The following is a 24,043-nucleotide window of genomic DNA, read 5'->3' on the forward strand; positions in this document are numbered from 1 at the left end:
AGCAGGGAGATGTAAGCAGGCTTCAGGCAGCGGAGTATGGGAGTGCTCTGGGGAAAAGTCCCTCCCCCCTTCCCCCAACTGGAAGTGATTCAGCATAGCCAAGCTACAGAAGTGCCTAGTAGAGAACCCCGCTGTGTGGTTTAGCAACTGCCCTAAGGCTAGAGATTTTGCAGTGAAAGTATCACTACCCCAGGTCAAAGCCCACCATGAGGCTGTGGGTATTAGCAGCTGACCAATCAATAGCCCCCTCAGACTGGAACCGTCTCTGCCCCAAAGCAAATCACACTGGGAAAGCTCTGATGTCCCAGGCCGAGCCCCCGGGCTGTGCTCCCCTGCCATGCAGGTTCGGCACTGTCCCAAGGAAAAGCCCCGTTGTCTTCGGGTTGGGGCTACAAGCTTGTGTTGTGATCTGTGCTGCCACTTCCGGTTTTGGGTAGGTATACCCAGATCCTGTTAATTTAGGTCCTGGCAGTTTTTTAGAGTGGTTTTGAATTCTCTGTTGATCTACTGTTTTCTAAACAGGGCAGAGAAATCAGTCTGTGCCAGTGACGTCTCTGTAATTTTTCTAACCACAGAGAGCACTCCTGCCTGCTGTGCACAATATGCTCGCCTCTAGTTCTTTCCCTGCTTGCGCTGATCTTCTCCCTGGCCCCTCAGCACCAACCTTTTCTGAGGAAATTCCAGATTATCTTGGGCTGGTGAGTTGTTGTACTTCTAGTCTTCCTGTGTTTTACCAATCACTATTTTTGAAGCTGAATTAAATATTGGTCGTGAGCGTATCAGAGAGCTTAGAAAGTCACATGTGCCTTCTCTGCCATCTTGGCTCCGCCCCTTCTCAAACTGATTTGATTTTTCTTGTACAGCATGATAATTGTATAAATATATATACACACATATAATACTTATATAAAATTCGGTGTAGTTGGGAAAAACCATTGTGCTCTGTAACAATATTTTGTTTACATAATTAGTTTAGGTAGGAAACTAGTCCAACAAAATAATAAAAAGAAAAATATGAGAGACCTGACAAGTTATTGATATAGTACAACTCCAAAGCACAAATCCTCAAAATATCTCTTAACAAGTGTTCATCCAGCCTCTGAAGAACATGCCATGAGTCAAGAGGAACTCATTACCCTCAAGAGAGGACCAAGGCAACAGATTGTTCTATTTTGGGACAGTTTATCTATCTTTTATGTCTTTCAATGAAAAAACACACACACTCACAGAGCTCTTAAAAATTTCATTTGACTGGAGACCTGGGATTTGAGAGGGAAAGAAAAGTAATAGACTAAGTGATATTATCCCTTTCTCCCACATTAGGACATAATGATTTTCAAAACAAATGCCTACAGCAAATCCAGACCATTAGTATGTATGTAATCAGGTTACTGAACAATAAACTTGTGTTTGGAAATTGTCTGCATCAATATTTATTATTATAAAGTCCTGTTCTGGTATGCATTACAGTTAGTGGAACAAAAGTAACTGAAATGAATTTATATTGCAGCTCAACTACTTTGTGACTTTTAATAAACCCTCTTCTTCCTCTGGGTCTTGTATTCTTCATCTTTAAAATAAATGGATGAGACCAGATGATCTCCAAGATCCCTTCCACTCTAAATTTAAGATCCTTGAAGGTTTTAAATTTTGATTGCTATTGTCTATTGATATCAATAATATATAATAACCACATATATTGGATTTAACATATATCTCTACCATGTTTACTATATACTGGACTACTTGCCATCTAGGGGAGGGCATGGGGGAGAGGGGAGAAATTGAAACACAAAGGTTTTGCAAGGGCTAATGTTGTTGAAGAATTGTCCACACGTATGTTTTGAAAAATAAAAAGCTTTAACATAAAATAAGGAAAAAAAAGGTCTCTATGTAAATGTTGAAATCATGCAAAATTTCTTTAAAGATTTAACACTTAAAGTTTTTTCAATATAATCTCTCTACTACTCACCTTTGTCTTTTCAAAAAGCAATCCCAGGGTTGCAGCAGAATTTAAAGTCTTGGCTAGTGTATATGTAGAAAGAGAAAGTACAGCTCAACAAAACTAACAAGAGTTGTTAAAAGTATAATTTTCCCACTTTGTCCCAAAGTAAACCTCTATCGTTTCCAACAATGAATAAAACACAAACATATTAGTCCGTGAAGTCTTCAAAGTAGATTTTATTTATACATTTGTTCATATGATTGTGAAAATGTTGAAAATCCCTTCCAAGCTTCAACATTCCTGAAGGTTTAGGGACATTGGCGGGAACCTGTGGGGTTTTGAAGGAACTTCATACATGGTGATGTTTTAGAGCTCACACCAGCTAATTCACCAAGCAGCCAATTTATTTGATAATAACCTTTTTAAAAATTTCGTATTTGGCTATGTTTATATTGGCTCTAATAGATATGGTCAAATAAAAGAAAATGAAATGGGAAAGAAACTGGTTTCCATAGATTTCCATTTTAGAAAGTTTAGAAAAACAATACTTCTAAAGATGCGCAACTTAAAATGAATTGCCAAGCTTGTTATATACTATTGTATAGCTCAAGAAAAACAGTAGGTCCCACGTACTCTTTTAACACAAAATAATCCAAAGCATACTGAAGTGTCATTAAAAAAAAAAAAAAAAAAAAACAAACCATGACACTAAAAAGAAATTAGATCTGTTCCCACCCCACCACAAAGCCTAACCCTGTTCTGAAACCAAATGAGATCTGCATGAGAGACACAACACTGAACAATTCATTGGTGAATTAAAATTTCTGAGGTTTTCAGGAAGGGGCCAAAATAGGTCACACTTAAAAAGGGATGGTTAACACAAGAGGTGTACTGTAAGTAAAGTGCATGAAAGGAAGCCTGCTCAGCTAAATAAAGTAGACAAAGATCAGAAGTCAAGGGTCATTCACCAGAGCGGCAGCAGGCTCGAAAACCACACTGCAAATTCTGGCATCCACTGGCGGTTTCAGCATGAGGACCTGTAGAAACAGAAGAAATGTGAAAGGAAGAATTTGTTTTTTAAATCTGAGAATAAATCTAAGATAAGTGGCATTTTTAAAGGCAAAGTGGTTGTTTATAAATTACATATTGTCAGAAAGCTAAAAAGTGAAAAATTGACTTATACAGTTAAGAAAAAAATTTAAAGAAGGAGAATATGTCAAAAAACAGTTTGACTTTAGCTATTATAACAAGTTGGATTGAGGAAAAATAAAAGAAGCTGTTAATAAAATGTTACATAACTATAGGCTCTGTGGTAAACAAGAAAGTCAAGCAAGATTGCTACATCACAACAGATTTGTTAAAATTCTAACATTTCCAATTAAGAAAATAATTTAAGAAAATGTATTCATATGCTCCACCAAAAGACTACTAAGCAGCTGCAATAAAAATCCCCAAAACAAAAACAAAATAAAGCTCACAGATACAAAAGTAGCACCTTAGTTCAAAATGCTTTAAGTAAAATTTTGTTAATATTAACTCTCAAAATAAATCTGTTTTTTTTTGGGGGGGGCTTTATCTAACATTAGCAATGAAATAATAAAATGAAAGATGAATGACACAAAGCTCTTCTGAGATTTATGATTCATTTACAAAGCAGCAACTACCCAAAAACCAACCAACCACTCACGACATGGGTAACACTTCATCTCATGCTTTCTGGATGCCTAGGCATGGTAAAGGAACCATAGGCATGGTTCCATGAAGAAGCAAATTCAAGATGAAATTACTGCCTTCATTACAGATGTTTGCATTTTAAAAGGAAATGAATCAATGTGATAGTTTTCAAAAACAAAAACTAAGGATATAGCAAAGTACATTTTAACTATCAAGGTCTCATCAAATCGTATCTCATATAAAACTGAAAAATTAAAAAATAGCTGAGTCTTGTTTTCATCAATTAAAATATTAGCAATGTGATTCCTAAGTGCTGAATTTTTAAAGATGACCTCTATGAATTATTTTACTGAACACATTGAAAAACAGTATGTGTTATCACTGAAAAATAACGATTAGAATTCATGCCTAATTTGAGAACAAAACTTCGGAAATATTCATACAAATACAGTCTTCCTTTTTGGACTGTGTTTCTGTTGTCTAGGTACTGCCTTATTTAAGTTTGAAGAAATCCATCATTAGAGAGGACTGGCCAAAGGTGAATCTTTCAGCAACAGCAACTCAGAAAAACTACCTATACTCAAGGAAGAAGGGTTGAAATCTGTCTGTGATTCTGGTATTAAACTCAAATAGAAATGAAACCTCCAGGTAACATACTAACTTGAAAAACCATAAAATTAACAATATCTATGGTATGTGGCATTTTTATTTGATTACTTATTTTCCAAATGCAATTAATTCTGGAGTTCTGCAAGTTATGTATGCAAGATACCTGTGACCTAGACCATTGAAATAATTGATCTCTGAAGATAAAATATAACTAGAGCCTAGCTGACCATTATATAAATGAATAATATTTGCATGCAATTAAAATACAAAGTATATTTATTTCTGGGAATTTAATCCCACGTTCTCACTTTTAATATGAAATTACTGAAACTATGGAATAGTAAATTTATAAATATAAATGGATCAATAGAATTTTAAAAGTACATCTATTTCAACAGCATCAAAATACGTAACTAGTAAAGGAAATAAACTGCATGTTTATGGAACAGTGCCTTTTCAGTGGCTTATGGGCAAGTCTGTAATGTCATGAACAAAATCACTTGGAAAAATTATTTTGGTTTTTAAAAGCAGAATTTTTTTTTTTTTTTTCTGAAAATAACTAACTGAATGAGTGTCAGGTCAAGCATCCTATCCTCTCCAGTCCCTAAATTTCCTCAGATCTTACTGCTTCTCCTCCACAAAATCTGTACTACAGAGACAGCTGTCCTAGATTATACCCTAACCCACAAATGCTTTCCCTCCATGATCAACACTTCTCACATTCCTCTAGCTAATCATCTCATATATTGCTCCACTCACCTTATTTCTCCAAATCTATTCTTTATCTCCACTGCGAATTCTAGCCCCTATGTACTTTCTCCTACTCTGACTCCCCTTTCTCGCCAATCTTTACCAATTCAACGCCACAAGGCTCCCCTCTGTCCTACACTCTGCCAAGCCCCCAATCCTGGATTACACCCATCATTCACTTCCTTTATCTGCCTTCATCTGCTACCAAATGGGAACCAGAGCTAGTCACATAAACAAGCTGAATGTGTCACCGGAATATAGTCCAGCAGTCACTTCATTCTTCTAACATTAATTCCCTGTCCTGCTCCGCACAGAAGCCGATCCAAAATTTCTCTCCCTTCTACCATTCCATAATCCCACCATTTTATCTGAGGACTTACCTGTAAAACTGAGAAAATGGAGTTCATTAGTGTGGGTCATACTTCTTACCTCCTCTTCCTTTCAAAAACCTTAATATCCTCCTCCCCCTACTCTCTCTTCCTTTTACTCCAATCTCTGAGAAGAGATGATTCTTCTACTTGCAAAAAAGAAGTGTTTCCTCCATGAAAATAAAATAAAATCGCCCACCACCACCCTGCCCTCAAGCGACTAGTCTACATTTCTTCTCTCCTGGGTCTCCTTTGCTCTCTTCTCACCCCTTCACGGACTATGCTCCCTCCAGCAGCGGTTTCTCACCTGCCAGATGGGAGGTTTTTCTCCTTCTGCCTCTGTGGCCCGACTTGACGCGCTGCTCCCAAACGCTCCCCCCTCACAAGCCTCTTACTTCTCCCACTACCTGACGCTCCCCCCGGTTTTCCCCTTACTGCCAATGACAGCCCCATCTCTCCCTCTCCCCCTCTCCATTTTCTGTTGGGATTGGTGGAAGATCAATGGGACAAAGAGGTCAGATCACCAGAGCAGGGGTTAGGAGACCCAGAAGCCTTTGTGCCTCCTCCCATACTTGGGGTCTAGGTTAAGTCATGTCTTCTTTTGGACTGTTCCCTCATCTATAAAAAGGGGGGAAAGAACAGCAACTGTTTCAGGGGTTCTTCTAAATCTCCAATAAGATCATGAATCATTTGGCAAACTTTTCAGTGAATTGAGGAGGAGAAGGGGGCAGTGGTGGGAACCTCACCAGTTCCCCTAAGCCATCGATGTCCCTTCCACTGAGCCCGGTCACATCCACATCGGGGGAACATGGCAAGCTGAGGGGCATCCAGAGCTCCCTGTGCCCAAGAAGCAGAAGGCCTTCCCCAACCAGCCCCCATCGGTCTCGCTGCCAGAGCTGGTGCTGCCACCTGCTTCTCCCCACTCCCTGCCTTAGCTCAGCTCCTCAGAGGGGCCTCCAGGGTCTCTCCAGCTGTCTGGCCCTGAGCTTGTGGAAGCCGGCCCGACCCCTGCAGCGCTTTCGGTACTGAACCTTTCCAGATCCCTCCTGCTTTCTTTCTCTGCCTTGACTTTAATTACAGAATGAGACAAAGATCCTCTAGAGGAAAGACTCCTTTTGTCCCTTGGGATTCCGGCTACCTCCATCAGTCAATCATGTGATGGAGAAAAATCTGGACGTCTTTCCCCACCTGGGAATCAAGGGGTCTAAGAGAACAGGTGCCAGCTCTAAATCAAGGACCCTCTGCCTGTGCCTTACACGTTCTTTCACTTGTTCCTATAATCTCTTTGCTCCTATAAGGGCAAAGGTCATTCCTAGAATGAGGACCCTCAAATACATAAGTGGGCCCTCACCACGTTGACCTCCTAAAGGCCCCAAAGTCCCTGCGCCTCCTCCCAAACCTTCCTTTGAAGACCTCCCGGAGGGTGCCATGGCCTGCGCTCCCAAACACCGTAGGTTCTGCTGCCACCTAAGGTCTTGTTCGGTTCCCCATCAGGCTAGCCCTAGTTCCCCAATTCTTTGGCACCCATCCTCTTCATTCCCCTCCTGCCAGGGACACTCAAGCCCTCGTCACTTCTCCAAGCTCCATCTCCTGCCTCCAATAACCTCAAAAAAAACCTTCCACAAATTCCAGCAAAGCAGAGGTCCGTAAGGCAGACAGGACCCTGCAGAGATTCCCTCGGGCACGGATGATAAATGCCGACTCTAAGAGCCCGTACAGTCTGACTACCCTCCCGCCCCCAGCCTCTGTTTCCAGCCAGAACGCATCCTCTCCTGACTCTCCACGAATGACGTCACCTCGCCTGACTCTCCATCCGTTCCCCGATGTTGGAAATGTTTTCCTTCATTTCGTCTCGAAATCTATGACTCAAATCAAGTCTCAGTTCAAGTGCATCTGTTTGAATAAGCCCAGTATTCTTGAGAACTCAAGTCCAGCAAAACACTGAAATCATTATGAAAAGAGTTGCTTCAGAACTGACTGTCAACCCATTTTTACCCCCTCTTGATAACAGTCAATGCTCCAAAGCAATTGTTCTCTCTCTAAAATGATTTAAAAGTTGTCCTTCTCAAAGCTTCCTGGTTATTTTGAGTTTCAAAGGGTTTCTTTTCAAATAAACTAGAGATCAATGTCACAAAAATCAAAGGATCAAGGACCTAGAATGCAACCCTCTTACAATTAAAAGATTAAAACACACACACACACACACACACACACACACACACCCAGAGGCACAGAGACATTAAATGGCCTGTTTAAAGGCACAAATTCAGGAGTTTAGAATCAAACCTAAGTCCTATGACCCCAAATCCAGTGCTCCTGCTGTTGCCTCACTAAATGTGAAACTCAAAACCAGAAAGCAAGATTTGTCAGATAAGCTGTAATCTTAGTCATCTTCATCATCTCAAAAATCCAACAGCCATCAATGGCACAGCCATCTGGTTAAAAAGCTCGTGTAATCCATGGATGTGTTGGCAACTCATCACTTGCTTTTCCTTAATTGCTATGACAAAGGGGGACAAAAAAAAGGGAAAGTGAATGGGTAAAACAACCATTAAAAACAAGCACTGCTTTCACCCTAAGTTAAGGTTTCTGTTGGGCAGAGTCCTAGTTCTTAATACCTAGGAATCACAAGTATCTAAACCATGGAGACCAGTAGGATATAAGAACAATATTTTAGTAGATAGAAATAAGCAAACTATCAATGTATAGGAAGCTAATTGTATTATAGAAATGAATAAATGACTATTTAGGTAAAATAAACTTAAAATGATATGACTAGTACAAGATGTATATTCTTGTTTTACTGCACAGCAAATAATTCAAATAGTAATCCTTTTTTAGATACTTCTATCAAAAAGATAATTACAATGTACTTGGCAAACAAGGCTGATTATGATAATACTATTTCAAAATCAAATTATTCTAAGCAATTTTTAAAAATGTCAACTAAAATATTTGACTATTAATAAAAATATTTCAGTACATGAAAGTAAAGGACAATTTATGACAAAAATAAAGTTTCATGTAAATATCTTTTGAAGGAAAATAACTGCAAAGGCAAATCCGATTAGCGTTCCCCAAATTTATTACTGGAATACTGATGATTTTTGTCTAAATTTCTTTTATATGATTTTTGATGGACATCTGCACTTACCTTATCTTACCTTTATTCCTCTTCAACTTAAATTAAAAACATAAAACAGCACATCATCTAAGGCTATATTACCCAAAACTATGAATTAATCTATTGGAATTTTATACATGTTTTAAAAAGCAATTAAGTATTGTTTAAAAATGTGTACAGATCGTCATAATACTATTGAATTAGAATCCTAAAACAGTAGAACTCAATGTAAAAATGTGTTTAGTAATGGGCATTATGAAGAACTGAGCCTTAAGATATGACTTTTTTTTCCACTCTCAAATTGAATATGTTCAAATACTGTTAAATGTCATAAAGAGAAGAAACAATGTGGAAAATCAAGCTTAGCTTTTAAATCAGCACATGACAAAAGTACAGCACAAATAGACACTTAATTCCTATTTATTTTTTGCTAAGTCATTCCTCTTCCTCCTCCCTCCTCAAAATATCAATATTCATGAGGGCTGACATTCAATGGGGAAGGGCATGTCATTGATGCTCACAAAAGGAAAAGTTAGTAGCAGAAACTTAAAATCTGTTTAAAAATTTTTAAACAATTTTTTTACTGAAATTACTTCCCTGAAGTCTTTGGTAAAATACTAATGTTTAAAATTCAAAGATTTCATCTCTTTTGCATATCTCCTCATACATAAACCTTAATTCTAAATCTGCAGAATACATACTTACTATTATTAGCACATTTTCCTTAAAAAAAAAAAAAAAGAAAGAAATAGGAAAACTAGAGAATCAAGGCATTCAAGCTAAATCCTTTAAAGGTACCTACATCAAAAGAGCTCAATAAATTGAGTATTTTTAGAAGATAATTGGAAAATTGCACAAAATCAAATACAATGAAAATTTATTCTAACATTTTCTAGGTAACAAACAATTTGTCCAAATGTCATAAGGAAAAGATCCTATCACCACACTGCTCTGAGGGAAATTGGCTAGAATGACAGAGTACAAGTTAACATTACAAAGGTAAATATCATAAAGCAAGCTTCTGTGTCTGAAAAGTCTGAAAGCTTGCCATGCTTTTCAAATCATGTTTGTCAGGGTACAAAAAAGCAAAATTTAACACTGAGTTAACAACACAACTTGTGGAATTATTTTCATTTTTTCCCCATGTCTTAAGTATCAACAGTATTTTCAATAAAGCATAGTTTTACCTTCTGAAACTTTACTACATGAGAATTTACAAGTAAAACTGAGAGAAACATTGCCATAGCAAGCAAACTCAAATCTGTTTCATTCTCAATTAAGTGGCCCCAGAGAGAAAGCATGGCATGGATGAAATGACAGGATTGAAGTCGGGAAGAAATAAGCTTCCAGCACTTTTCTGACCCCTTCTATAGCTGTATAACCATGGGCACATAATTTGACTTCTGAGCTGCTAAATTAGAGATGTATTGCTAATCTGCAATAGCAGGAGTATTCTGCATGGATAAAATTACAGTTATAGGCCCTATGTATGTATGTATGCTAAAATGTAGCATCTAAATTGTTTCAAGAAGTTTACCAAACCAAAGTCTAATATCAGATAAACTAAACTTATAAAAATAATTTACTATCATCAATGTCTCTGGTGCAGAAGTTTTGGGGATGTGCTATGCAGTTTTACTTGTTATTAAAAGAACAAGTTTGGAGTGGGTTATTTATGGGTTTTCACATTTAATGCCCAAGAACTAAAAGGATGCCTACATATATATAGACCTAGAGAGAGACAAATTAAGATACGCAGCTATCAGCTAAAAAGTCTGTAAACTGGCTAATTGTTTTCCTGGAGTGATCAGATGAATAAATTCATTCTTTGGATCTTCTCTCCTTTCAAGGTCACTGCAAAGTGTGCTGAGTATTTACAACATAAGTCCAGGTTCTCTTATTTTCTTGGCTAAACCACAATGGGTTATTAATTTAACCGGGGTTTCTGCCTCTGTTCTATTCATTTATCATCCACAATCTAATATCATTGTACCTCCGGCTAATGTAGCACTGTGATAATATCACTCTTCCACTTGAAAATCTTCTTGGGTTCCTCGAGAGTCAGGAAATAAACTATTAACCCCTGATGGACACTCTTACTTCCTCCCACCCCCCAATCCTGCTCCAACTATCCTCCCAAATGCACAGAAGCGGCCTTGAATAGTGCAAAAATGTAATGGACGCATTGTCAAGAAAATAAGGATTCAAATTCTGTCTCTCATCTGCCTCTTTAAATTCACCCGGAAAAGGGCCCAAGGACCAAAGCTTCACAGACCCTGCATCCCTTCCTGGGCCACTAATCCCCCCCCCCCCAAATTCTCGCTCTAGGGCAGAGCTGTCCTGATTAAGAGAGTGCCCGCTCACTCTCACATCATATGAAGGTCAAACTTTTTTTTTGTGTCAAGGACCCTTTGGAAGGCTGGTGAAGTCCAAGAAAGCCCAAGCCCAAGGCACACTGACACCCGTGGAGCACAACAGAAGAATCCGAGTTAAGACTGTTTATTGCCCCTTCTGGTCACACCCCACTCTGGTCACACACATTCCCCCCGCCCTCCCACCAAAGGCCCACCCCCACTCAGTTCCAGCATTCAGGAGGCTTTTCTCCTTCACTCCCAGGTCATAGGCCACAAGGTCTGAGACCCCCACAATGCCCCACCCCCAGAGGCCCACAAGGAGGCTGTCCCTACCCCCTGCCCCCTTACCCCCTCCCTCTCATCCCGTCCCTGACAGCAGGGGCTCCAGTTCTCTCTGTAGTGATACTATCTTACTCCTGACAGGTACAGATGTAGGAACAATTTAACATTTGACTAATGCTGGACACAACCCCCTTTAATGAGGAGCCTTGTCATCTGAAATAGGTGTGAATAGCCTTCTCTTCATAGGCATTTTTACCCAATTTGTGGAAATTCCATAATGAAATACATGTTGATAGATAATGATCTGCAGGCATATCTACATAAAAGGATATCATTGGTTTTTTTTAATTCCTATCCTTTATATTCTGGCTATTTTTAAGGCAGAGAAAAAAAATTAAAACATCTATATTATCCTTTAAAAGTCATATGGAATTTTAAGTATCACGGTAGATACTGTGATGCAAAAGACCATTCGATTTTTAATGACTATAAAGAGTTATTCTAATCTCAAAAACATCTTTCTGGAGCTATTTACAATTAATAAACGTTAACAGATTCTGACCAAAAACTTCCCACTTCATCTTTTGAGAACCCAAGGGACCCACTTGCTTTTCTAGCTTGTCCCTCATGTTAGACCGAAAACAATATGAGAACAACAGTACTCTTGGGCTTATTACTTTTGATACAAAAAGAAAGGGATGATTCCCCCACCCCTCCCATTACTGCCATAGTTTCAGAAACTATTAAACAGACCTCTTCATCTGCTAACCTTTCTCGTCCTCCATTTAAAAAAAAAAAAAAAAAATTCTTTTTTCTTGTTTTCTCAAAGTGGCTTGGTCATTTCTGTCCTAAGGGAAAATATCAAAGCACCCATCCAGGAGATCGATCAAAGTTATTAAGTCATTTTAAAACAGAAATCGTTACCTGGTTACTGGGGAGAAGGGTGCAAGTGGGAGGAAGGGAAATCTTAGGATGGATTATAAGGAATAAATTTAAGCTGCAACAAATTGGCTTGCCTTATTTGCATCATAGTTTTTATTTTTCAAGTACTTAATTGCCTTAATTACTACCTTGAACTTCAGGATAATTTTAAATAATATCAGTAGGATAGCTCTAGATAACTAAAACTATCCTAAAGATCCTCCAAATCTTAAAAAACAGAAGACCTTCTAGTAGAGAGAATTCAGGAAGGAAATCATTAAGGATTCTGATTAACCCCAGAGTAATCCCAAGGAAGTCAGGATTCCAGCACCATCACTATTTCCTCCTACAATCAAACCCACCAGTGCAAAGACCAAGATTGAACCAACAGAATCCTAGGATGTAGCTTCCCAAGAAATTGGTTCTGCTGATCTTTAAGCTCAGATGCACCCAACAGCTGTGAACAAAGTCTCTACCCTGTACACCTACTACTACTTTCAAGAATTTTTTAAAAATTCTTAAAGGATTGGCCCCCTGATCAAGGAAAAGATAATGTTCGTGTGAATCATGCCTGTACTTTGCTGAATGGTGGAAGCCAATCCTTTACCTCTTTTGGTTTGTTTTTTCATCTGTACAACACAGTGACTGTATATTAGGAGTGATCTTTAATGAAAGCTCCTTTTTACTCTAAATTCTGTTATATTATGCTTGTTTTTCAAAGATATATTCTAGTTTAAAACAGTTCAGAGACAAAGTCATGGCTGTCACTGGAGGCAAGAGGTTGTGATAATTACCATAAGGAGTACAGACAGAACTACAAAATAATTTGGAAATTTAATCCAATACCTCAAATCCAATACCATCAACAATGGAGGCTCCATCATGCTCCAGATGTTTCTAAATGCTTTGTAACAAGTTGAATTACAAACACTTCTAAGCATCCATTAATTCAAATACTTAAATTGCCATATACTTCAATGACGTTTGATATGGCTCACAATTTAAGTATTTAATTACTCACAAGTAAAAGTTACCTTAAGAGAAGCTAATAAATGTAAATTTAAGTGTTAAATTTACCAAAATGTAAAGAAATGAATTTGAAATTAATGAAGATAGCCTGGCTGGTGAAGATAGCCAAGCAATTGAATATGAGTATTTTTAATGGATTATCTCACTCAAAGAAAAAAAAGAAAGAAACATTACCGTTAATGTTGTCACAGTAGTAAAAGTGTTCATCATTTAGAGAAGGACATGCTGAGACTAAATCCTGTAGGCCAGCACCAGTTACAGTAAGACATCCAGACAGATTAAGGTGCTCCAAATGAGGCAGTCCTCCTCCCAGGGTCAAAACCCTGTTAAAAAAAGAGATAATCAATCATATTTAGCTGTCCAATAGAGAAAATTAACAGGACTTCTGACAGTCCACTTGAACTCAGTTTAAATGTATTTTTCCACATTATGTGGAAGTATTTACAGTATTTGTAAAATAGAAGCCAGCACAGTGGAATAGATGGAAAACTGGCCTCGGAGCCAAGAAGACCTGCTTCCCAGGCCTATCTCTGATATATGCGCTGTATGACACTGTGCACTTACCTTCTTAATTCCTCAGTGTCCCAGGGCATGCTTTTAAGATAGGAGTTCTTAACTTTTCTCTGGTGAAAATATAAACCCTCTCCCTTAAAACATTATTGTTAAACATACAAAATAAAGTACAGAAGTTTATGAAGGAAATTAGTTATATTAAAATAAACATGTAATTTTCTCCCCCAAGTTAAGAACCCCTGCTCTGAGACTATAAAAGTTTCAGAGCAGGTGTTGATCTACACTGGTGGACAAATTTGCTTGCTTGGAATTCACTGTAATATTAAAATCACAGCTTTAGTCTATATAATCTATATCTACATATATATTCATAAACACACATGTATATAAAATTAACACTTTTAAGTAGTAGATTCTAGGCAACATTATATTCAAGTCAAGTATTTAATCTCTCAAAGTCTTAGGAACAAGGAAACTCCTAACTTTTCTTAGTAAAAAATATTCCAACAACTCAAAATCCTGAAAGAAAAAAATTGTTGCTTTCACAGCCTGTGCTTTATAGCCATTCTCTGCTGTCAAAATTAAAATAAGCACTAGAACTTTTATTAAGAAATATATTAATTTGTAGCAGGACTTTTTGTAGTGGCAAGAAACTGGAAACTGAGTGGATGCCCATCAGTTGGGAAACAGCTAAGAAAGTTACGGTATACAAATGTTTTATTATTCGGTAAGAAAGGATCAAAGGGAAGATTTCAGAGGCCTGGGGAGACTTACATGAACTGATGCTAAGAGAGGTGAACAGAACCAGGACATCATTGTACAAGGTAAGAAGACTACGCGATGATCAACGGTGATGGACATGGCTCTTTTCAACAATGAGGCGATTCAGGCCAATTCCAATGAACTTGGAATGGAGAGAGCCATCTGACTAAATGTGGATCACAACACAGTATGTTTACCTATTTTGTTGTTGTGTGCTTGCGTTTTTTTTTTTCCTTTTTGACCTGATTTTTTTTAAGCAGCATGATAAATGTGGAACTATGTATAGAAGAACTGCACATATTTAACATATGTTAGATTGTTTGCTGTCTAGGGGAGGGAGTAGGGAAGGGAGGGAGAAAAATTTGGGACACAAGGTTTTGCAGGGGTGAATATTGAAAACTATATAACATGCATTGTCAAATAAAAAGCTATCATCAGATTTTCTAAAATTAAAAAAAGTTATTAAAAGCTAAAATGATCATAACACTAAAAACTTAAAAATAGTGTAAAAATAGTGAGGTATGACTAAGGAAACTGTAAAATTACAAAAGCACAATGCAAAAATTTGGAAAAATAAATATGAAAAAAAGGGAGACTATTCTATCTGAAAACATGTCAAATATGCAATTAAGATTTAGTCATTCAGAAGGACATGCTGAGACTAAATCCTGTAGGCCAGCACCAGTTACAGTAAGACATCCAGACGCATTAAGGTGCTCCAAATGAGGCAGTCATTCTGATAAGAAAATGTTTTCAATCATTACAATTTCCCACTGGGCAGGAGTGCTGGTCACAACAGGGGCAGTTCTGAGTGTCTGACGGCTTGGAAAAAACAGTTTTAAGAGTTCCTACTGCCTTAGAATGGGCAAAGTTATGTCCATGTAAAGAGAAGGCCCTTGCCATTTTAACATGAACTGCCATCATCTTTGTTCAATAGAACTAAGGCAGTGTACTTTGCAGGCTATGGGGGCAATCCTTTTCTAATGCCTCAGGTCCTGGCCCACAAGTGAAGCCGGGTCTCTACAGCTTTGTGTACTTTCATACACAGGGTGTGAGTTCTGGTTGATCCAACCAACAATTAAAGGCTTCAAAAATCTCGATGGGATGATTAACAGAGAGGAAGTTCAAAGTTTCTTCCACATCCTTAGGCACTAGAAGAGGGAACTGACCGCAGTCAATCAGGGAAGAATGAAAAGGTAATCTCAAGAGAAACATGTCTTTTGCTTTATGCTTAAGGTATCTGGGTCTCTCTATCTATCTATGTGTCTACAAATAATGATCAGGGAAAATCAAAGCATAATGTAAACTGAATTTGGCACTGTGTAGAATACCAAGAGTGATTTATCTTGTAAAACAATTCTAACTTAAGTTTATGATGATCCCAGTAGCAATCAAAAACTGCCCTCAAGTGAAGTTCTAAGATTGGAGTTAAGTGACTTGCCCAGGATCAGTGTCTAAGGTCAGATTGGAACTCAGGTCCTCCTGACTTCAGGGCTGGTGCTCCATCCACTGCACCATTTAGCTGTCCCCTATATATGTTTTTAAGAGTTGTTCTGCCCAAGGTTTAATATTTAAGTTTCAGCAAATAATTTTCAATAAAATCTAAACTGAATAGGGTACAATGAAGTTATTCAATAGCTACTAGTTTTAAATCAAGGGTAATTAACCAGCCAGCATAAGGTTGCAAAGGGATGCTAAAGTGTAACTCAAATAACAGGAAGCACCAGTTTATAAGATCAGCACAAAGTAGATGCAACTGACTCAGAGCAAGCTTATGTTTCACTCAGACATATATATACATAGCTATATCTAAATTGCTATCATTCATTCGATACTTTCTATAAAGGAAAATTTCATGAGATCTTATCATCTCAAAACAAAAGTTTAAGTTCCATTTTTTTTTTCTTGGCTGAAGCAATTGAGATTAAGTGACCTGCCCAGGGTTACACAGTAGCAAGCGTTAAGTGTCTGAGATCACATTTGAACAAGTCCTCCTGACTTGAAGGTTAGTGCTATAACCACTGCACCACCTAACTGCCCCCAAGTCCCACTTTTTTCAAGATTACTGATAACAATCAAACAAAGAATTGATAGTCTAAATGCATATTAAAGATTTTTGTGTTTTTTTTCTTTTAGATTGTTAATTAAATTATAAGCAATTTAATATCTTAAGTTCAATATAGATAAAATACTATTCAGAAAATAGTTTGTTAACTTTTACACTATAAAAATATTAGCTCATTACAAAAGGTACAATGAACACAGGATTTAATTTACAAAGAGTAAACTTACAAATAATTTTCAGGAATATGCACATTATGCACAATAGAGCCTACCTGTAATACATCAATTTGGAAGGAGCACTAATTTCTGTAAAAACCTCAGTGATCATTTTGACACTATTGATGATTATGTCCCATTATCACCCATCAGAACTTCTGAAATGAACTCGGGTCTTAATTCCTAATATTCTGTAATTAGTTACCTACCTGAGACCATGATCTGTGATCTGATAACAGCCAGATAAACTGAGAAAAAGAAGTACACGTCCAGTCTCTTGATCAGATTTTTCACTCCCAGAGTAAAGTAAGTCTTTTTCCACAGACTGTCTAGTCCTTGTTTTTCTACAGAATGTAGAAGATTCTGGGAGTGAGGGTATAGTTCTTAATGTGGTCCCAGTACAACAAAATGCATGACCACAGTATGTGAAGGCAGGAGAAGCACAATGCTGCTGCCAACAAACACTAGTCCTTAGTCCAACAATGTCTTTATTATAGCAACCAGAAGTGGAACAACTGATATTGGATGCCGTTTCCATTACAGAAAGACCTTCCCCATTTCGATGTCTCCATTCTACAGCGTCCTCGATGTCGGCCAAATCTTCGGCATCTAACATCCACACGTAAGCAGAACTGAAATTTTCAGAAGGAACCGGTTTAGTCCAGGGGCGTTCGTTATCTACTTCCTTGCCAAGATTCTCATTAGTTATCTCATGCAAACAAGCATATCTGCTGGTAGACTGCATGGCAATGTCCTTATTTCTCCATGGAGTCACTGTGCTTTTGTTTCTGCAAGTCTTCAGAATGCCGCCTTTATGAGAGGAGAGGATTCCCAAAGCTCTGGAAATCTTCTCTAAAGCCACGTCTGTAATTTTCTCACACCCTGAGAGATCAAGATGTCGAAGACTCTGGCAGCAACCAAGCCAAGACCAACTACAACCAAAAGTCAAAAGTCAATTAGTCCAAGAAATTATTTTGAAATCACAAAAATAATGAACAATTTATCTAGCTGCAAACAAAAATATTCCAAAGGTAACATAATTCAAATGGTACATATTTTAATAGAAACAAATTATAATTTACAATAACAAATTGTTGTAGAAACAAATTACAATAAACAAAAAGAAAATTATTCATTTCATAATGTAGATAATTTGAAAACTGAAAAATAACTTACCTGTCAAATGCAGAGTCTGAGATGTCAGTTTGGGTAAGATCTAAATGTTCCAGGTTAGGACAAAGCTCTAAAATCTGTCTAACCTACAAGAGAAAGGAAGAAATAAGAATTTCTCACTAAAATGTTCAGTTTTTGTGATTCTAAGGCAAAAAAATTTATCTTTATAATATAATGATTTAAACTCAACTTTCTGCTCACCAAGACATGCGAACATACATATTTATTTATATAGAAAGTCATAGGATTTTGAAGCTAAAAGGAACCTCAGATGTTATTTTTGTACCCAACAAAAATCACTAAAAACTAAAAACTAAAAACCTTCAGTTGAGTAAAGTGACTATTATTATTACTAAAGCATTCACTTATAACCATCCAATGACCCTGACTGATACTTACCATTTTACTGGAAACTGCAGAGCTATACGCCAACACTAAAGTTTTTACAGACGTGCCAACATGTGGAAGAACGTTTTGAATTAAGCCGTGCAGTAAGCGTTTTTCCATTTGTGCAATATTGATGGCAATTGATTCTTCTATAGACTCTTCTGTTAAAAATAATAATAATAATAATAATAATAACCCTTAAATATGTGGTCATTTTAAGTGGTACTTTACATATTAAATGACTTTAAACAATGTGAAAGCAGCACTGATACTGTGCATTTCCATCGTTCATAATTCCTTAAGTCCTCCCAAAGGGCAGAGCATCACACACTCTGCTAGTAGCAAACTTAAATATCGGACTTCTACTGTGCCACGAGAAATGATGAGCAGGATTCTTTTTGAAAAACCTGGCAAGATTCACATGCAAAGTGAATTGAACTGAATTGGGAGAACACAGTATACAATAACACCAACACTGTAACAGTGACCATGAAAGACTTAGCTACACTGATTCCCATTTCCAATGTACCCATAATAAAAATATCATCCATCTCCAGAGACAGAGCAAATGGAATTGAAGCAATTTTTTTCCCCTTTGTTTTTCTTGCTTTCTATTTGCAGCATGAATAATGCAGAAATGTTTTCAATGACTTCATATGTATAATGGGTATGTTTCTTGCCTTCTTAGTGCAGGGGAGGGGAAAGAATTTGAAGAAGAAAATTTTCTTTTAAAAGAAATCTTACAATCAGATTATTTGAGCTGAAAGGACTTAAAAAACATTTACTTTAACCTCCTTTACAAATGGGGAAACTGAGGCCTTAAGCAGTTAAATGATTTAAGAACTAAATGATCTTCTAACTAGTAATGGCAGAGCTAGAACTAAAATTAAGATCATCTGACTCCAAGCACAGTGTGTATCTTTTATTACAAAACATCAAATTCAAAAATGATCCTTCAAAAGTATTTATTAGGTACTGACTATGTGCCAGGCAGAGGCTAACTATGTGAGATACAAAGAAAAGCTAAAGACAATCACCGTTTTTAAGGAGTTCACAGACTAATGGGGGCAACAAGATGCAAACACCTACATATAATCAAGATATAGATAGAGATATACAGGACAAACTGGAGATGACCTCAGAGAGAAGGCACTAGCATTGAGAGAGGCACCAGGAAGGGCTGCTTGGAGAAGATAGGGCTTCAATCTCCCAGAGAACCAAAGCAAGCTCACCTTGCCGTGGGTCCAGTGTGTGACTAAGCACTCAGCAGGCACACAGTCCACACGAGCCCTGGGGCTGCATACGTCTCCCCATCTCGCGTTCCTCCTGAGTCAGGGTGATTCCGCTTAGCCTCCCAGCACAGAGCTTCCTTTGACGCAGACCCGCCATGCTGGGAAGTCCTGTGCCAGGGTCTCCATAAAACAGCCTTTCAGGCAGACACACATCTGGCATTCAAACAGCAAGGCCGGCCCCTCCAAGCGCTCTCCACCCAGTGGAGTCTGCATGCTCAGCAGTTTGGCTTGAGAAATGACCGTGTCTGGTCCTCCTCCTGCCAGGTGATCTTCAGCATCTTCCCAAGACGATGCAAACAGGAGGCAGTTCCCTGGCAGGCTCGGGCAGGCTCTCCAGGCACACAAGGACTCGGCGCAGGGGCCCTGCAGACCCTCACTCTGACCAGCGGTCTGTCTCACAGCTTGTCCCCCAGACTTTCTTTTGAAAAATCCCAAAAAGTGAACACACTGGGGCAACGCGTGCACCAAGTCCAACCCGTCTGTGACCACTCTGACAGGGTGACTGAACTTATGCCAGGCCCCAAAGCTGCTCCATGGTACTAGGGGTTCCAGGCTCACATCCACATGTGCAGCAGAGAACCAATATGCGAGTACACAATCATGGAAGAACCGCACCCACTCTCTGGACTCTAGCTGGGCTTGCAGCCTTCTCGGTGCGGGGGGAAGGCAGCTTGAATGCCCGCCCACAACCTTACGAAGAACACCCTGCTCCATCCATCAGCAATTGAGAAAGGGCAAGAGCATCCTCTGCTACAGCTCAGGCTAGCATGCGGTTACCAAACGGACCCCAAACTCCTCTCTGAGCCAACCTTTCTGCCGTTCTTGCCCACAAGCCCTCGGTCAGACTGATCCCTGCTCTGCTCCTGGAATTATGGGCAGCAAACACCAGAATGACTGTTCCTTTACCCTTGCTGAGCCACACTGGCTCCCAGGTGGATGACCTTCCTCCAGGTGAAGGCTCAGCCAATGGAGGAGAACTCTAGCAAGAGTCTTGTCTGCAAAGACGGAGACACCCCCACACACGCTATGATTGTCACAGGAAAACCTATTTCCTTTTCCTTCACAGAGACAGACAATGGAGGCTCGAAGTCCTGGTAACTTCCTCTTGCCCCTTGTCTCACAGCCCTGCAAACCTCTTCCTCAGTTGGAAGCTCAGCCAGAGAGGGACTGACTGCTGACTGCATCCTGAGGTGACCCATCAGCTTTAGCGCTGACTGATGATGGTCTGTTGAGGACCCTGTGGAAGCATTCCCTGCCTGGAGAGAGTCCAGGACCACGTCCTCCTCACCAATAGGCCCTGAGTAGCCCAGATATGCTCTAGATCTTTGGCCCATAAATAGCCTTCAGGGCACCATAAAAGCACTTTGGATGGTTATGAATTCCATCTGCGTTCTTACTGAGCCAAGAATCCCACATCTAAGCATCGCTCTGGAATTAAATGTTGCCTCCTGCCAGGAAGCTCTGGGGAGCTCTCATGTCTCATTCAGCAGCTTCTGAATTGCCCCATCATTTCTATCAAACAAGCTGACATTCTGTGAACGCCGGGTCCCAGAAAGCTGTCCACTGCTTTTGTGCCCCACTGTTGCTAGCTCCACGCTGGCTCAGCCTTCCCTCTGAGCTAGCCACAGATGGGTCATACTCAGAGAAGCACTCGACTGAGGGCATCAAACCTTCCGGGGCTCATCGTGCTGTGGAGTCGCAGCTTTTGTGGAATGAGAAGACTGTGCATGGAGAGGATGAGTCCAGGATTGGTCCAGCGCTGGGTCACATCTTGCCTCTTCCCCTGATAGTGAAAGTCTAGGAAACACCAATCTTTGCTGAGAGCACATTCAGGTAAGAATAGTGTCGGTGAGATGGTCATGGGATGCTCATGGCTGAAGTTCCTACTGCCCTCCTCCCAAGGACTCCCTTGCACATCTGAGAGTCTGAACCTGCTCATTACTAAAGGCCCACAGCCTCCTGGGTTGGCCCTCCATCTCAAGCCCATCAAGGAGCAGGCCAGCAGATCTCCAGGCCATTCTTCTTGGACCATTCAGAGCCTGGCGTGGCAGGAGTGAGCGCTGCTGACAAGTGACCAATGTTAAGAACCTGTCATTATTCCCTTGGAGAAGCATACAAGCTCCATGACAAGTTCTGATCACAAAGCCCAGACCAGCTTCATGGAGCATCCCACCTCTGTGGCCACTCCAGAGGGAGCCATGGCGTCAGCTCTGCCTTCACCTGCCAGCCTGGTTTCACTCAGGGCCGCTACTGGGAAGCAATATTGCCAAGTTCTCTCGCCACAAGCTGTCCACCTTTCAGATCTTCTGGATTCTGTGTCATCTGTAAGCGTGTGCATGTTCCATATACCAACGGTAAGTAGAATCATCAAATGAAGACTTGAGGAAACCCAGAGAAACCAGCAAATAGAAATGAGGAATAAGAGAGTTCCAAGCATGACAGACAACATGGAAAACACATGGAGTCTGGTGATATGTAGATTAAGAAAAATTTTAAGTAATCAAGGAAGAAGACTCAGTAAAAACTCAAAAACAGTTCATGAAGCAATATGACCAACATATAGAAATAAAAAAAGAACCAACACAGAAGTTTTAGTCAACAAAAAATAAGTCTGAAATATTTTTTAAAAGTTACTTAGGAAGTTTAGATAAAAGGGGAAAATTTTCTAGGAAGCCACAGCCAAAGCATTTTCTGTTCAATATTCCCTTTCCAACTAAGAAAATGATACATCTATATTTAAAAGATTAAAGAATTTAAAACTCATGTCCCATTTTTCCTATGGATTTGTGTTTTCCTAAGAATGCAACTCTAGGTAATATCCCAAAATATGGAAGTTAAGTCAGGAATTAGGTTACTTTTATGGCTTTACTACTAAGGGTAATCTGTTCTCAGTTTTGTAGTAAAGTTTTCCCCATCTTTTTAGAACTGTTATCTGAAGTTGATCCTACTGGAAAATAAAAGAATTCAATTCTATCACACTTTATAAAAGATTATGGTTAGGAATCAGAAGCAAAAATAAAACTATTAACAGCTTACAAAAAAAATATAAACATAATCAATGAATTTGTTAAAAGCTAGAATTGTAGGGTCACATAAACACTGAATGAAATGTTTGCTGTGACAAAAATTAAAAACTAAGATCTTTCAAAATTCTCTTTTTTTTTCAACTACTTAAGTTTTTTTTTTTTCCTATTCTATGGAGAAATTTTTATTACATTTTTATTTATTCTCTGAACTGAGGATTCTATCCCTTAAAATTCACAAGATTTATTGTTCTAAACAAAAATGGGTACCTTGTCTTTTATCAAAACTTATTTTGACACTTCATATTCTACTAAAAAGGAAATTATTTTTCGTCTATGATTAGTGATTAAAACTAAATAGTGATCCCTATTTTATAGATCATAAAAGCAGTCTTTAGAGTCCACTAGAGCCTCATCACCTCAAATAAGGGTCATTTACTCAATTGTTCCACTTACTCACCACCCATTTAGAATGAGAAATCATCTTTTCTTATCTACTTCCTAACAGAAAATCAAAGATAAATGTAATTATATGTTATAATTCAAACACATTGGGAAAAACATTTAAATACAAAAGTTGCAATATTAATGATAATTTTATTAGACAATGTGACACTAAGGCTGGAATTTAAGCAATTTGTCAATTACTAGAAATACCATATTCCAAATGAGACCCCCAAAAAAATCACCCCAGTTCTTTCGTTAAATGCACTAAAATAATATTATTAATCCATTTTCACAAGCGAGTTCTCTTCCAGACCAACTAGGTAGAGAAGGTTAATTAATGAATTGCATTATAAATTTGGGTTTAGAGGGGAAAAAAATCTCAGGACTTTTTTGTCTGCTGTAGTTAGAACATCTTTCAATAACTAGTCTAAACTGTTTTGGAATTAACAAGTTTCACTTAAAATAATAGGATTAGTACCTTATTATAAAAGGTTTAAAACAAATTTTATCACACAAAACCACAGCTATAAAACAATTCTATATTGCCAAAACTATTTTCAAGAAGCAATCATAAGTTTTATTTGTTTCTGTAATCACATAAGTTAAAAACCTTTGAAATGCAAAAGTATTTGCATACAATCTGTGAAAGAAATCTGCATACAATTTTGGTCCACAATTTGGCTTACCAGATTCATCTATATCAGCATCTTCATCCCATTCTTGAAAAGCTCGGCTTTCATCTTTTCTATTTCTCACCCATTCCTCATCAGGTTCAGTATCAAGTTCAGTTGCTGGACCACTATACCAGTCACCTTCTCAACCAAATGAAAGGAAAAGAAAAAAATAAGTGCAGACCAAATCTTCTTACAACAGATTTCATTACAACAAACATCATTCTATAATGAAAAAATTCTGAAGAGACTTCTGTGTTACAGACAGTGGCCCATCAATTCAAGCAAAACATCAAAATTCCAGCTCAACAAATAATTTGCATAGTTCCCTGAAGTTCACTGGAACAGGATCTGACCTTTAAGCACTTTGAAAATGTTCAACATGAAATGTTAGTACAGGAAAAATGGACTAATAACTTATTTAGGATATACCCTGGTT

The 24,043-nt window shown here is 38.4% G+C and overlaps 1 protein-coding gene across 1 annotated transcript in view; it reads right to left on the reverse strand.

The window, feature by feature from the left end:
- Positions 1-2,157: 2,157 nt before the first annotated feature.
- The window catches only part of FBXL5 (F-box and leucine rich repeat protein 5), a 40,852-nt gene continuing 18,966 nt past the window's right edge, over positions 2,158-24,043 (reverse strand). The window contains exons 6-11 of the mRNA XM_031941385.1: positions 23,620-23,745; positions 18,184-18,332; positions 17,788-17,870; positions 16,821-17,543; positions 13,231-13,379; positions 2,158-2,982 (exon numbers count right to left, since the gene is read on the reverse strand). Coding sequence (XP_031797245.1) covers positions 2,906-2,982; positions 13,231-13,379; positions 16,821-17,543; positions 17,788-17,870; positions 18,184-18,332; positions 23,620-23,745 — 1,307 coding nt within the window. The 3' untranslated portion in view covers positions 2,158-2,905. The remainder of the gene's footprint in view (positions 2,983-13,230; positions 13,380-16,820; positions 17,544-17,787; positions 17,871-18,183; positions 18,333-23,619; positions 23,746-24,043) is intronic.

This window comes from Sarcophilus harrisii, chromosome 6 (assembly GCF_902635505.1).
Source record: "Sarcophilus harrisii chromosome 6, mSarHar1.11, whole genome shotgun sequence".
Classification (NCBI taxonomy): Eukaryota; Metazoa; Chordata; class Mammalia; order Dasyuromorphia; family Dasyuridae; genus Sarcophilus; species Sarcophilus harrisii.